Source organism: Chiroxiphia lanceolata, chromosome 9 (assembly GCF_009829145.1).
Source record: "Chiroxiphia lanceolata isolate bChiLan1 chromosome 9, bChiLan1.pri, whole genome shotgun sequence".
In the NCBI taxonomy this organism is placed as follows: domain Eukaryota; kingdom Metazoa; phylum Chordata; class Aves; order Passeriformes; family Pipridae; genus Chiroxiphia; species Chiroxiphia lanceolata.
The window spans coordinates 2,513,492-2,529,904 of record NC_045645.1 but is presented as its reverse complement, the minus strand read 5'-3'; the positions used below and the strand labels follow the sequence as shown (position 1 = coordinate 2,529,904).

General features: G+C 38.4%; 1 protein-coding gene across 3 annotated transcripts in view; it reads right to left on the bottom strand.

Annotated features, from left to right (window-relative positions):
• The window catches only part of ZZZ3 (zinc finger ZZ-type containing 3), a 52,975-nt gene that overhangs the window by 5,626 nt on the left and 30,936 nt on the right, over positions 1–16,413 (bottom strand). For 2 of the 3 annotated variants that reach the window (XM_032697182.1, XM_032697181.1), the window contains exons 4-10: positions 9,580–9,718; positions 8,073–8,220; positions 7,872–7,990; positions 7,491–7,562; positions 7,212–7,313; positions 6,119–6,214; positions 2,332–2,484 (exon numbers count right to left, since the gene is read on the bottom strand). In XM_032697182.1, the coding sequence (XP_032553073.1) occupies positions 2,332–2,484; positions 6,119–6,214; positions 7,212–7,313; positions 7,491–7,562; positions 7,872–7,990; positions 8,073–8,220; positions 9,580–9,718 (829 nt within the window). The remainder of the gene's footprint in view (positions 1–2,331; positions 2,485–6,118; positions 6,215–7,211; positions 7,314–7,490; positions 7,563–7,871; positions 7,991–8,072; positions 8,221–9,579; positions 9,719–16,413) is intronic. The other variant, XM_032697183.1, reaches the window with a different exon arrangement.

Here is a 16,413-nt window from a genome sequence, read left to right as displayed (position 1 = left end):
GTATGGACAAGGACTGTCTGTAGGATAGTTATGATCACTGTCCTGAAGGTTCTCTCAGAAGAAAACTTACTTTTCACAGCTACTTTCAAAGCTGTGAAAGTATTAAGAACTAATGACAACATTTTACAGTTTAAAGAATTTCCATACAAAGTGAGATTTTGAAAAGACCCATGGAAGTCAAGCCAGTACCAAGCTCCCATTATATGTATTTTTCATTTGAAGAGTCAAACTGAAGAGTATTAACCTCTCACCTCTACCTGTCAGAACAAGGAGTGATGAGAAGCACCAGTCCATGACTGAAAGAGTAGAACTTTCAGAGTAATTCAACTTCTTCACCCCTTTACTGTCTCTTAACGGCAGAGAAACAATAACTGCTATTTTCCAGAAGCGATGAAGCAGTTTGGCTCCCTACAGGTTTGTGCAAACATCTTTGCCACGGATCTACAGCAGATGGGTCTATTTTTCAAGAAACACACAATTCCTGGGGTTTTTTTCTCATCCAGTTTCCTTCAACAAAGGTTGAGGATCCCTCTGCTATGAAAGGACAGCAGCTCTAATTCAGATGCTCCTTTCAAGACAACTGTTTTATTGCAGCAGCTCTACCTGGGAGATGTCACCTGTCTGCAAAGATGAGGAGTCTTTACTGGCACAGAACAGTTTTCAGACCCTGCACCAACAGGAACATTCAGGTAGCAATTAAAATTCTTCTAATGTAGCCTAAATGTATGATTTCTTTTCACAAATCTGTGAAGACTGAAGATTCTGTATTATTTACTAAGTCAATTAAAGGAAGTGAGGGAAAGAGGCTTGCTCTTAATATTCAATTGCTAAAGGCCTTATCAATTATTTAATTGTAATTATGAACCTATATAAAGAACTAGACTGCCAATGTTCAAAAAAATTATGGTTAAATGACATGATTCAGTTGGGTGGTGAAAAGCTACAGCCTCTTAATATAAAACAGGGATTTTGTTTCCATGCAAATCTCAAGTTTTTCTGAGAAAAACTGCCTGTCACCAAAGAACTGTATATTGAATAAAGTATGCTTTAACAGCTCCCTGTGTGGACAATTCATTCTGCAATAGCAAGCAGTTGTATTCTGGAATAGTCAGACTACTCATAAAATTAAGAAATCATAACTGAAAAGTAAATGAACTCTGCTGGGAACAGTGTCTCTTCACTTGGAAATAACTCACTTATACCAAAATATAATTTTTCAGGAACAGTTATGCCAGTCAAGCTGACTGGTAACACTCAGGCAAAATCTTTTGTCTTTACACAGGAATGGCACCTGGTAATTCCACTGTGAAGTCAAAGAAAACCTCATTTTCTTCCTACACTGCATTTCTTCTGCACAGCAAAGTATTTTTCTCCAAGACAGTGACTGTCACTAAGAGACCTGACTTCTAGCACCAGAACAGAATACTGTACATTCATTTTGAACACAGTTTATGATCCTCTTTTTGCTTCCCAACTGCTTTTATTTTGCACTGATAATGGGGATCTCTTTGTAACTGAGCTCCCCTGTGTCTCTCTACATTACTTCCAGTCAGAAATGTGTCCATCTGGAAATGCTGCACTACTGAGGGAAGATTATGCCAAATTAATAAAAAAAAATGGGGTGAGGGGGGTACAAGTCCACCATTATTACTGCAAAAATGTGACACAGCAACTTCTGCCCCAGTTAGAATAAATCCCACTTGATTTATGGTGCCCACATTTTTTAGAGTTAGGACACCACAGCAAACCCAAAATGTTTTAGACAACTGGTCAGAACAGTTAGTAAATATATATTTATAAGTAATACAGAACAAAAGCATGTGTGCTCAAAAACACTTCCACTGCATCTCTTCTAAAATAGTTTTTGTTTCCCAGGCCCTTTAAGGTTCCTCCTGGAATATGTGAATTTATCAGGAATGTCTGTAGATGAACTAACAGACCATGTGAGTGAAGATGGGATTTGAGACTGAGAAACAGAGGAGTAAATTTAATAATTAAAGAAGGCTTTGCAGTGCAGGTAAAAAAGTCAGTGAAGAAAATGAATGGACTCCTAGTGGGTGGCCTCAAGACTTCTGTTATGCAACAAGCTTCTCACACAGAAAAATAAATTATCAAGTCAGGTTCTTCAGTGGAAGCCCAGAAAAACCACAGTGGTTCACAGCAGCTGTGAAACTTGCCCAGCATCTTAGCAGTAGGATATAGTCCCTCCATGACTGTGTGGAAATGGGAAGGACATTGCTCTAAATTCCTGCAGTATTATTGCACGTAATAAATTAGGAGAGCAGCACACTGCATGAGTAAGCAAGACATTCTCTGGTTTCAGTGACATACCGATACTTCCTCTTCTGCTGCAGTGTCCATATGGCTGTGAAAGCTGCATCTGTCATCATCCTCATCCATATAAACGGGAGGTTCATGGGATGTCATGAAAGTTGAAGGTTTGAAAAGATGTTTATTTAAAGGATGTTGCCGTCTACTTGATGACTAGGGTGAAAAAACGGTATATTTTTAAAAACGTCCCCTCGCTTATTATTTAAATAATCCTCATTGAGAAAAACCTGGCCAGAAAATTGGGCTTTTGCACTAAAAAAATCTATCATCCTGCTTATTATTTTTACTTAATCTCTGTATCAGAGCCTTACACAGCTGGGGTTCTTCTCCCCATAACAAGTGAAATCAGACAAACAGGGCAACACTTCGGTAAAAAAGCAGCAAGGAAGAGCCCTTCCCATAAAACCCCAACCATCCAAACAGATCAGACTGACAGCAGGAGACAAAACACAAAGGAAAGCTGTGGCAATTCTCAAGACTGAGAACCAAAGCTCAAAAACATTAAAAAAACTGCAATGGTGTGAGTTTGAGACTAAACAAAGAAGTAGTTTTGCACAGGTCCCAGAGCCAAGACACCAGTCCACGCTGGACACTTCATCAACTTCTTCTATTTGTGCCTTAAAAAAAAAAAATAATCTACGTCTAGGGCAATTATCCATATTTCTTTCCTAGTCCAGAAGAGGAAAAGGAATTTATTCCACCATAAAAGAGGTTTCTAAGAGACAGAAAGAACTCTCTGAAGGTTTTTTTTCCACTGTCACCGCGTGGAAAAGGAACCTAAAAAACGTTAGGTGAGATAAATTACTCCATTAGCATAAATCTAAAACCTTTCAACTTTAATGCTGCCTGAAGGTGTAGAATGCATGCCAGTTATAAAAGGCACTCAGTCCCTATTACTTATTCCCCAATGGAAGAATATTAAATATCAAAAAGAAGAATTTGGGGTGAAAGAAACTTTTTACTCAGTTACTTTGCAGACCAGCATCTTGACATTTTTAATGTCAAATCTGACATTCCTCGATTTAAAAAAAAAAATAAAAAATCTGTGTGAATCAAAAAAAAACCCAGAAGTATGAGAAGTGGAGGTTTTTTAACAAGCATAAAAGAGAGGATTGTCTTACACTGTGCCTAGCTCCTAACATACAGATAAAGCATAAGGAATAATTGCAATAGTGAGTACTTGCTTTTTTTTTTAGCAAGACTTTTATCCCAAAAGGTTCCTGTATCAATTACAAACATGTAATACTACATTTATCTCTGCAGAGGGATTCAGCCTCTACAGAGGGATCCAGCATTATTTGACAGTTGTGCACAGTTTAAAGCAAAGGTAAAGATCACATAAATTATCTCTGGATGTGTCTGTGCAGGGAGAAGCATCATGAGGAATTGGGATGAGCTCCACTGGCTCTGCTGGAATCAAGAAAGGAAAACTCTCTGTGCTTATATGGCAGCACTGTTATGCACACAGTTATGACCTAGGAATTTAACTGAGCATTTGAATTCTCTTTTTTTAACATGATCTGCCTCTGCTAAAAAAATGAATTGAAATACTACTTGAAAAGCAGACACTTAAAAATCATTTTTCCTCTGGGAAATGTATTTTCTGGATTAAGCTTAAAAGCAGGTGCACTAATGATATTGTATAAACATTAAATTGAAAATGATAAGCCATAATTGAAGAACTGAGTACTAGAGTCCTACTTCTCTGATGCAAGTTTATTTTCACCCACAGTAGATAATGGTTATACAGGAAAACAGACTCATGCATCCTATCCTGCTTGATTTCCTGTATCACTTGCCAGAAGAGACATTATGTCATATGAGTAGATACACAAAGCAACTTCAACGAGATGTTCAAGAGCTGAATAGGCCTCTCACTTCTCCAGTAACCATTTTAAAAAAGCATCCTGGGCAATCCCCATGGAGAAATGCAAGTATTTCCTCGTGAAGCATCCCTTTTGACACAATTCCTTACATTAAACATCTCTCTGCTTCTTATTTCCCCACAGCTCCGTGCTTTAAGCCCCAGCAGCCAGTCCCCACAGCTCTATTATTGGCAATAAAGCAGATTTACAGCAGTTACACTGGACGTGCATCCTCCAGACCGAAATTAGGATCAGCATCACAGAAGCATGGCCCAGGTTGCCAACAGCCTTTGCATTTCCTTTCTGCCACATTATGTTATCTCCACTGGAGACCTGGGAACAACTAGAGCCTGGTGCAGTGCTGTCAATCTGGGCTCTAAGCAGACAGCTCTATTAGCAGCCTGAGAGCTCAGTTCCCCCACAAATGCTGTTTATTTGATTTTTTTTTCATCTGCTCTGTTTCTTACACAGGCTACAAATAGGAAAAGGAGATGCTGCCTCAGTCCAGAGCAGGGCACAGTGACCCTCCTCTCCCAACCTGGCAGTGAGGAGATGAATCACTCTGGGAAAGCAGATGGAAGGATTGGGTTTGTTCTACGTATAAAGCCCAAGAAAAACCTGCAGGAATGGGAGTGTGCCCGTGGTAGTATGAGAATGTCAAGAGTTTTCTAGAAAGTATCTTTTACTCTTGGTTATAGTGGGCTTACAGAGCTTCATGGATCACTGATCAAATTAGTGGGCAATCCAGTTAAAATGTCCCCCATGCACTGATTAAGTAATCCCACTATTTATCAAATACAGCATTGCACACATTCTGTAAAACAGTCTTTTCAAATAAAACCAAGAGGAAGGAAGAAAAGACACGTGACCAAGGTAATTTAAAGTGGTACAGTGACATAAAGAACTCAGAGGATTATAATTTTCAGAACTAAATTTTCCACGCCTTTTGAAATTAGCCCCATGGTATTCTTATATTATATGACAGAAATCAGACCCAACTGTACAAGTAATTTAGATTTCTGGCAGATGAATCTCACCACAGTATTTAAGGTACCAGTATTTCCAGCTGGTTTTGTTGGTTCTTCTGCCAGAAAGCACTTTTCCAATAGACAAGGTGGCAGACAGAGTCATGTTACTCCACCAAATGCCACTGGAAAGGGGTTTTAATACTGTGGTAACAAACAACCCCCCCCCCCAAAACAACAAACAAAACCACCACAAAATCTGAGACTGCCCTCTTTCAATGTCTACAGTCCTCAACAGTACCCAGGAGTACCACGTTCCTTAAAGCATGTGACTGGTCTGCACAGAAATTTAGTCTTTTCTTTTGCAAATTAACATTTCTCAGGACTATACTCTTTTCTCATCCATTCCAAGATCAGGAAAAGCACTGCATTTTAATGGTCATTTATGTGGCCACACTATTTTAATCATCATGTTGTAAATCAAAATAAAACAAGACATTTCAGTCTGAAGCTATGATGGTGCTAATTCAGTATGCTCAGTTATATGTAATTTTATATGGGTTTGTTAATTAGAAGATTACTGTATAATATGAATTATAGGGTTTTTCTTCTTCCAACAGGGTTTTCATTACCACTTCTTGATCAATTATAATAAATTTACGAATGAGGAAAGGACCCTAATTCAATCCTGTTAGTTCAGTTGCAAAACATTCTCTTTTCTGACACTTCATGCCCCCAAGAGCTGTCAATGTGAAACCAGAATTCCCCTCCACCTCACTCCACAGTGCCACTGGCAAAAGAAAAAGATTACTAAGTAAGAAACACATGCAAGGTGGAACTAGTTAGTAAGAATGCACTCATCAAGACTTAAATCTGTTAAAAATGTTAATGATTTCGACTCAACTTGCACAGAAATGCAACCAGAAACAAAGAATTTCTGCTGTAATATTGTCTCACCTTTTTGGAATATAAATATAAGTTTGGAGTTCTTCCCGGAACTGGAATACCAGCTTTAGTCAGTTTAATAAAATATTTTTGTACTCTACTGGCAACCTAGGAAAAAACCAACATGGCACAGTCAGCTGTCAAAGGAAATGTAAGTGGTTCTTCACTTTAAAGTTTTGCCAGTGTTGCTACACTGGTTCAAAATATTAGGACAAGAAATCCTCCATTTTTCCTTTGTGACAATTAATCTAACTGGTACCTATCTTGCAATGCTGCATTTGTACTGGTTCCAGACACTCTGGCAGCTTTCAGAGGAAAAAAATTACCATTCTTTCAATATACACAGAAAAAATTGTGATAGAAAGAACTTTAGTAGCTTGTTCCCTGCTGAAGCTGAACTTAACTCACTCTTAACAATGGCAGGTACATTGTACAGAGTTTCCATGCAGAAAGGATGTCTATATTTTATTTATGAAATATGTAAGCACGCCTTCATTTTTTTCAGCTATGGAGAAATACACCTGTAAGCATAAATATGATCAGAGATGAGGTAATCCTGCATATTGAAATACTTCACTGGGCTTTCAGCTGAAACAGAAGAAATTAAAGTACTGTAAACACACTACGTCAGCATTTTTTACTTCTTGTCAAAATGGAGACATTCTGTCATTTTAGGGGAAGAATTCCAGTAAGTCAGATGCAGAAATACTTGGTGTCTCTACATCTTTGTCCTGCTGTGGATCTCAGGCCCAGTACAGAACTAATTCTTCTGTCTGTCATAGAAGAATTTCCTGAGGAGCAGGAAATTCAGCACTCCAGTGTCACTCAGTCTGAGCACAGTTGGTGTCACTCCATTTTCTGCATAAAATTAAATGCATGCTGTCAAAATCTCATGAACAACCAGGTCTGGCAGCTTTGTCATGGGCTCTGGGGTACTTTTAACATTCTATATTTGAGATGGAGTATGAGGGTCACATTGCAATTAGTGGACTGCAGGCCCTGCTCTTACATTCTGTGATTACTGAAAATATACTGAATTTTCTTTACTGATAGTAAAAAAATAGTCAAGGAAAGGAATTGCTTCTCCAAGTGTTTAACCTGTTACCTGCTTTGCTGTTCTGTTTCCCAGTTCATCAGCTATTTTCTGCCACCGTCGGGACTCCACTTCCTCTGGTGGATACTTCAAAAGCAACTGCTCAAGTTTTTTCTAAATCAACAGTGAAAAAGAATAAATACATTTTTCCTAGCAGAGGTATGTGTTATCAAGAGGTAAGTATCTAAAGACATGTGACCCTGAGCTCCCAAGTGCTATAAACATTGCCACACAATTTGCTTTTATGCTCACGTGTGTTATCCCAGCTACAAAATTAAAGTTTCCCCTTACCTGTTCCTCTACAGTCCACAGCTGGTTAAAAGTTTCAGGTTTGGTCTCATCACAAAGTCGCCCTCTTATCATCTGCTCAGATACAGGATAGAAAATGGAATAGGTGTTTAGAGAAAAGTATGGTCAGGATAAATGCATTTGAACCCATCTCCTCCCTAAGTAAAACCAAACCCACACCAAATGAAGGCAAGAGAATTTGAAGTAAAATTTGCCTAAACCAAAGGTAAGTTCCCAGATTTGAGGACACGAATGACATCCCAGCACCAGTATGAACATCTGACCTAACAGGTAAGATTATTCACATAGGCATATTGAAAAATAAATAAATAAATTTAAAATTACTACTCTGTCAATTTTATTTCTTTCCTGTTTAATACCTACCTGTGGACGACTGTTGGTAGAACCTTCTGGACCATCACTTAAAGGCAAGACAGAGTATGACACAGACTCCCCATCCTTCTTGGGATCCAAAGGACTTTTTGGTCTTGCAGGTATACCTACTGTGAGCAACACAAAGAAAGAATTACTAAACCTCCCCACTGGCCATTTCCTTCTCGTGACATTCGCCCACTTTTCCATTACCTTTGTCAAAAATCAGCTTCACTCTCCTACTGTTACGTTTTCGGTTCTTGAATTCTCTCTCAAAGTTCCCAAGGCTAGTGGTGTATTGGTCCCAGGAGATCTCAGGGAGCTGAACAACTCTCTGAGGATATGGAAGACCCATATCAACCTGAAAAAAACACCAAGAATGCAAAGTGAAAAGCAATATTTAACAACATTGCTCTACGCCCGAACAAAAGCTACAAATGCTGGAACGTTATGAAAACCCGACACTGCTTTTAGCTAACAGCAGGATTGGAAATCAGAGCTTTTGAAGTGCCATGCAGCACACAGGCTTTTTAAGGAGAAGGTTTCTTTCAAGAATAATACACAACAGTGCATATAAAATATGCAGCGGCACGGTCAATGATGGCTTATCGAGCAGACAACTTTGAGCTGAAATAGGTGTCTCCAACATCCTGAAGCCTATCTGCTTTTCACTAAACATGTCATTTGCTCAGGATCTGTGCCTTTCTTAACACAGGAGCCCATAAGATCCAGAGTTTATTATCTGATAATAAATCACCTAAACTTCTCCCATCAAAGAAATCAATGTCTGTTTTACACTGATTTTACTGTCTTACACCTAGAACAAAACTGTTGTAAAGCTCACCTCTATAAATAAAGGTCAACTCTGTGACTATCATTCCTTTGGTTTTGAGACAAAAATACACCAGGCACCTGTCTTCAGCATTCCCCCATCAAATGACTATCAAATGCAACACTCTTACATCATGCACACTGTGAACTCCTCTCAGAATTTAACAGAAAGGCTACTACTGAAACCAAGGGGCTTCCAGGTCTCTACAATTCTAGGAAAAGAGCACCATAAAACACCCACTTCATTCCTCACTCAAATACAAGATGTTGCTACCAGACTAGAAGGTCAAGTATTCAAGCTGAAAACATGTTTTCAGTATTCCTGTTACTACAGGGTTGGGGTTTTTTTTAAAGCTTCAAAACAAAATGTTTCCTTATCAAACTGAATTCTCCTCTCCCAGACAATAGTCTGTTGTCTGTAACTCAGGTGTGTTTTCTAGTGTTCCTTTCGGGTTTAGGCTACGAACTACATTTCCTGTTCTTTAAGAAACACCCTAAAAATTCACTCAAAGCACAACATTTCATTTCTCACATGAGAAAAATTAGGAGTTTTTGATCTGACACTTCCCAGTCGCCTGCAGATTTCAGGTTGTCTTAAAATACCTATGTTATGATTAAGAAATTTAAAAATCACATTTCTACGTACCCAAAAAAGGGAAAGAAAGCGTATCTAATAAAACCATTGAAGACCTATGTCTTACAGATCTAAGAAGAAATCAGAGGGCTATTGCTGCTCAGCAGATAGAGGACTTTAAACTCGTAATTTTTATGCAAGTATACACCTATATTTATGCAAGAATACACCTATGCTCCGATTTCTATAGATGATGAATTACTAGTTATTAAAAAAAAATTCCAAGTAAGACTTAGGAAAAGCCCATAGAAATACCTTCTTCTGGAGTCTTTCCACAAATCCAATAGGATCTTTCAGTGCTTCTCTCTGGTGTCTGCCTAAACTTTCAAGGTCTTGAACTGCTTGAGTCCGTTGAGCCTCGAGTACAGCAATCGTCTGTAACAGTCTCTGATAACTACAGAGACAAAGGAAAACATCTCACTGATTGGCCTTTCACAGAGACCCCCCAGCTAAACACTGGCCATGGTTAGCTACTCCCAGATTTCACAGCTTATCTGACACATTTCATAGACATTTTACTGAATTGTAGTAAAAATATATCAAATATGTTTGAAGTAGTAGGTGAAATAGAAACCCATAAAGAAAAAAAATTCAACTCTCCAGTGATGTCCTATAAATTTAAATTCTGTACTAGCTAAAGCAATGTGGTATCAGGGACAACCTCTATTCATATTCTCAACAAGCTTTGCTTACAAAGTTAAAAATACCACCCAAAAAATGACCTAATTTCTCTTCCACTTCACTATCAGCTTCCTTCCGCCCCAATAAAAATTACTCTACCACAGAACTGTAACATTTTGCTCAACCACGCACAGGCTGGACAGGAATGGTTTGGAAACTGCATCTCGGCATTTTGTAGAGCAGAACACAAGAACCATTTATGAAAGGCAACAATAAACCAAGGAATGAGCGATTTGCAAAATAAACACAAGGAAAACAGATTCCTCTAAGAATACAGAAGTTGAATGAAAATGTTGGTGTCCCCTCAAACCTGCCATCCCAGATTCACACCATTTGGACTATTTAACACTTTTGAGCATCCCTGATGTGACTGTTGTACCTGCACCCCAAACTGCTTTGGATGAAGCTGACTCAGAGGCAGGAGATCACATATTTTAACACAGCCTTTAAAAACCAGTTACCTACATTTAATACCCTTTATTAGCTCTAAAGTTACAGCTGCCCATTTCTGACATTACCCACGGCCCCCGTTGTTGCAAATTATTATGTATCGACTTTTCTTTAACGAAAATGTTTTCTGACATTTAATATTACAACTGTAATTTAGTCCAGCACAAAATACAACCTAACACATACTAAAATCAGGCAAGAGCTATTCACTGTTACAGTATTTCCTAAGTTTTCTTTCTATTCCCTTATTGCTAAAGCCAAGCCCAGCACAGTGAATTCCATGTGTAGGACAGAAAAGATCCAGAGGTTACTGAGCTAATGCAATTTTCCGATGGACTGCACTAGTAATTGGGTAAGGGTGTAAGTGAAGTAAACAGCCTCAAGCCAAAATACAGGCTTTGTACCTTCCAAAATTTAAGTTTCTGCCTAGACTGCTGTCTCCCCACGAAAAAGGGTCACTTTCTTTCCACTCAAATGTAACATTTGAAAACATAAAATATTAGAAAGCTATACTTTCTGAAGTTTAAAACTAAAATAATGAGCTGGTTTAAAAACAGTAGGACACAATTCTGTTATAAATTCATTACTAGTTATATTAATTAGGCCATTAATATATGAACCTGGACCACAGACAGCCTGTTTCCATCAGCAGGTGCCAAAACTCAGGTTAACACAGTCATGGTAACAGAGGCTCAGCAATGTGCACAAATTTGCATCTAAGAAAAAGGCAGGTATTTATTTAACATTCTTCTCTTGAGCTGTTTTACCTAATTTATTCAAATTGTATTTAAGCGATTGCTTTTCTAAAGGAAATGGAAAGAAAAGAATAATTTCATTTAAAATATTAAAACATACAGAAGAAAAAAAAATCAACCAAACGTTGGAGATTTAAATGAAGGGATAATTGAATGATTCACACGTGTAAAGTAAGGGATGAAATCATCTTAAGGAGGTGGCCTTAAATAATTTACTCTGAACGGAAAGAAATGAGTTTACATTTGGGGAGAAACAACAACAAAACAAGGATATTGAACTCCAGTGACTTCCCTCATTAAAACACTCGTGTGACCCCACTGGTCTTCATGGAAATAAGCAAAAATACAAGGATGTTGGGATCATTTAAAAACATGACATGGGATGTTGATCTGTGGCTACAGAGCAGCAGGACAGTGAAATAATTCAAGAGAGAAAAGGGGTTTTTGAACAAACTGTTCCTACAGAAACATCTCCCAGCACTTTTTTACACCTCTGCTACAAAGTGGATTAACTTGGAGCTATTTCCTTTAACTTCCATGCTCAGTTTTTACAGATTAATATATTCTGAAGCCCTGGCATAAGACTGCAATTTTACCAGGCCATTATCAGAAGTACTGAAATACACAAAAATGTGCATTTTGGGGTCTCACATCGCCAAGAGAAAAAACTGAAAATACTACTCCTGAACCACTGCACTGCCCTTTCAACTCCACCATGACTTTTGAGAGCACTCCATGGCTGTGTATCTTAACTTTCAAACCAATCCTGTTTCTGCAGGTTTGTACAGGCTCTCTGGCCCTCCATGACTGGAATAAAGCCAAATATCTCTCTGAAAAAGCAGTAACACACACATTGAGCACTTTCTTGAAGCCTCTGTCTGTTCTGGCCCCTAAAGTCTCAAATGTTAACATAATGTTTCTACACAAAACACATCATGTGAATGATTTCCAGGACTATTAAAAAAAAAAAAGGAGGGGGAAAAAAAGCCAGCTAACAATTTTACTACCCATCTTTCCAGGTTCTCTGTAAGTAAGCACAGTTCTGATTCAAACTACCCCCTGCAGTTGTGTTAAAATTCTCCAAAACTGAAAGGCTAATAAAGGTAAAGTAACCAGATCCTGCAAAACTGGCTCCACCTTTCAACGAGGCAAAGAGCAACCAGCTCTAAATCATCCAGCTACAGTTCCATCACTTGCTCTGAAAGGTCTCCCAGTAATTACCAATAAAAGTTATCTCACATCCTTTGCCAAAACAAAACAAACTCATACAACTAAATAACCTCACAGCCATGCCCCCTACACTGACTAAGTCATACTTTTCCTCAGGGCTAAATAAATAAATAATAACTTGTTGGCACATAAAAATACCCGGGTAGTTTTTCTTTGCAGGAAAACTTTCGCTCCAGAGAATAGAATTCTTGTGTTTCCACAATCCCAGTATTTAAACACTCTCATAATTTCTTAAATTACGTTAATTGCCAGGAATCTTCTGGATGAACACTTGAATCATTCAGTATAGTACAGAAACAGCTCCAGCATCTCTGTGCTGAAAAACCTTGATTAATGTGGGTTTTTGAGGGACTGGTATTTAAAGAAGGAAAGTTACTTCTTACAGATTGATTCTGATCAGCAGGAATTCCTGTTGCTCTCATTTTTCTTTTGCAGTGATAAATATTCCACTCTTCTGGATTACTCCATGAAATAATCACCACAGAGCAGAGCCAGATTTCTTCCAGTCCTGCCACCAGCAATTCATTATTCCCCTGTTCATCTCCATGCCCCTTGTTCCAGCAGTGAGCAGGGGCACAGCAACCTCCTCTCTTGCCTGTGACAAGGCTTGAGAACAGCGAAGCATGTTTCCTAAATTTACTCTTATTTTTTATACTAAATGACTGGGCATTAGCCTGTAAAAGGGGCCACGTCATTCAGCACTATTAAATTATTACAATAAGGGTCATTCAGGTCACAGAAGCCAGTCTCTCCCTGCTTTCTGAAGGTTTCCTTTCCCTTGAAGACTGTACTATACTTTAAACCTTAATCAAATGAGTGAGATGAGAAACTGATACTACAAAATGAAGATTTCTAACTTTTAGGTAGCTAATTTAAATTAGTGGATGGCATAAAGTGGCTGTTGATTACATTCACACCAAGGAAAAAAAAATCAAAATCAATTCAAAATCAATATCAAAAGACAAACTCACTTAAAATTACTTTAGCAACTTACTTGCCTCACATCATTTAGTACCTTGCAAAGAAAAGTACTTTGATGCCTAAATAAAAAGAAGTGATTTATCCTCTTGACTTACAAAATGCTGTGCAGCTGGTGGTCACTAATTCCCACTCCTAACACTAACTGCACTTCTACAGTTATACAGTTCACACTGTGGTAAGATGTGTAGTATCATCAATTTGAGGGCTTTGACAGTAAAAATATGTGTACCATAATTTAGAAATACTGATCAGTTCCTGTGCAGGTAGGAATTGTTTTACATGAAGGAGTATACATGTCTCATAATAAAACCTGGTTAAAATATACGTAGAAAAAACCTTGTTAATTCTTATTTCCAAGAGCTGTGACACCAAACCCGTCTGTATCAGTCACATTTGAACAAGTCTTTGTTTCATTGCCATCTGCTGGCACTCCAGCAAAGTACAGATTACAACCTGCTCTCCAACACCCAAGTCATCTATTACTCTGGATTTTGGTTTAATAACAGCAATTCAGGAAAAAAAAATCCCTTATTGGATCCTAAGACAAGAAAGTATTGGATATTAAACATAAGACTGTAAATTATTGTAGGAAAAGGGAAACATTAATTGCATTTAGAATTTCCAAGTTACCCAAGGCAGCTGTAGTTAGAGGGACTGGCTCCCTGGAGAAATGTGGGGAGTCAGATCAAACACAACCCTGTCATTTCAAAGCAGCAAGTGGGGATTTTTGTTTGGGTTTTGGTTGTGTCCACAAATAACAGAAAATGCTCTCAGCTTTTAAGGTTGGCCTGAAGTCTTTGCCAGTGTGACAATGCAGTAATTTTGACGTGAAAGTTTCTTGCAAATTATTCTGCTATTCATCCAAGATTTAAAAAAAATCTCTAATTTCACCATGGAAAGGGGCTGGGATTCAGTGCTGCACTTGGAGGATGAAGAGTGGCCCTTCTTTGATCTCCCTTCAGAAACAGAGCAGAGTTTAAGGGCATAATCAATAATAACAGTACACACATCGACCCCTGGGAGGGCTCAGAAAAGCACCTTTGCCTGGAGAAAGCAGCATATGGCAGGTTTTTACTTACCTAAAGCTCAGACACTGACCAAGATAATCTACTTACAGCCATTTCTACAACTCATCACGGAATTGCTTCCTACTCTGGCTTAACCTCCTTACACACACTGTCATTTACTGCACTTTCACTGCCCATATTTAGTATTTGTGCTTCAGACCTTTTAAAATATTTCAAAGGTAAGTAAATAATTAAACTGCATCTCCATTTTATACATTAAACGACTGAAGTATACATTAGATGGCTTCTCCAAGGAACAGAACACAAACCACTATTTCTGACTGCCATCCTCACACCTATTTAAAACAGAAACAGAACCGAGCCAAAAAGCACATTTTTCTAAAGGACATTTTTAAGAAAACAACAAATCCTAAAGCAAAACAAAAAATCCCACTGCAGTGTTTCATCTGGATGCAAAAGAACCATTTTTTCACTCCAATTCTAACTTTCACAGCTTCAGACTTCACATTTCAAGCATCTGAACAGTATTTCATTGGTTATGAACCCGTGATGTCCCCTTCTTTCTTAAATTCCTAACTCTTCCACACAAACAGAACACCCACTCACAAATTTCTATGGGCTTCATTCTTGGCAAGAGCTGTCCAACATACTCAGCAGTATTTACTATCAGCTGTACAAAAGCACCTTCATCAAATATCCACATTTCCAGCAAGTTTTCAGAATTTTTAGTAGCAATTAGGTCTCTGTGCCTCTAAACAAACATGGAACTTGTTTCAGTCTTGTCAACAAAACAGCATCCACCAGTCCTTCCCCAGTTAATACATTTTACTACAGGCTTTTGATCTTCCCCTGACAGGATTTTCCAAAGTATTTGTCTGCAGGACTTAGCAGGGAAAAAGAAACAAGTCCCTGTCATTCCTCTGTTTTCAAGGGTTGGATTTACATGAGATAATGGCAGTAAAATTGTTTCCTTCCCAAGAGGCACAGACAGACAGACTGACTGACAGACAGCATATCCTGATCTTTTTCTCCTCCCCTCTCATCATCTCTAATGGGAAGGGTCCCAATTCCTTTGCAGAGGGAATACACCAATTCCTCCAGAACACACACTTAGATATTCCTCTCCAAAAAGATGTTGGGGAAAGCAACCCCTCAGAAGGGGCTTCTGACCCAACTGTACAGAACTCCTCTGATAAAAAGGAATCAGAGACAGTTCACAACACTGATCACTGAACTCCTTCAGCTCACTCTACATCAGTTTTTGCAGGTTCTCACCCAAGGATGACACACACACGTCCAATTATTTAGGTGCATGTTCTTGCCACAGGAACAAATTAACCTGTTCCCCTCAAGTAACTGAATTACAAGAATATTACATACAACCATGAGTAGATGAATGTTCTAACAGCAATACAAAGCATCATTCACTCAACATTCTTTGGCTAAAAAAGGGGAAGAAAAGTTAAATAAGGAAGAAAATTAGTAAATGTGTATTTTTATTACTACTCACTATAATAAACCATGGACACAGTTGGTCCTTGGCTCAGGAAGCATAAAACTTTTGAAGGCTGTTAGAGAAAACAACAGCAAGATTTTCACCTTGAACTATCCAAAGCAAAATAAAGGTGTGCAATCATGAAAAATCACAAACCACCTAGTTATTCCTGCCACCAACAAAGTTCAAAGGAAACCAAAAAGGAGGATATTTCCTACTGAAGCCAGTAATGGGGTAATTTCAAGCTGGTTTAGTTAAAAACTGGCAAGTAAAGGCACATCCATTCTCACAGCATAGGGCACAAACACCATCTTCTCATTTTCTTGGTGGTCTCGTTATGCTTATTAATATTTTAGTGAAACACTTGTCCACCCCTTCCCAACAGGGAATTATGGTGACATAATTTATTCCTCGTGCCACCACAGGTGCTTTACAGTGATATAACTGGCATAACCACATTTTACTGCTT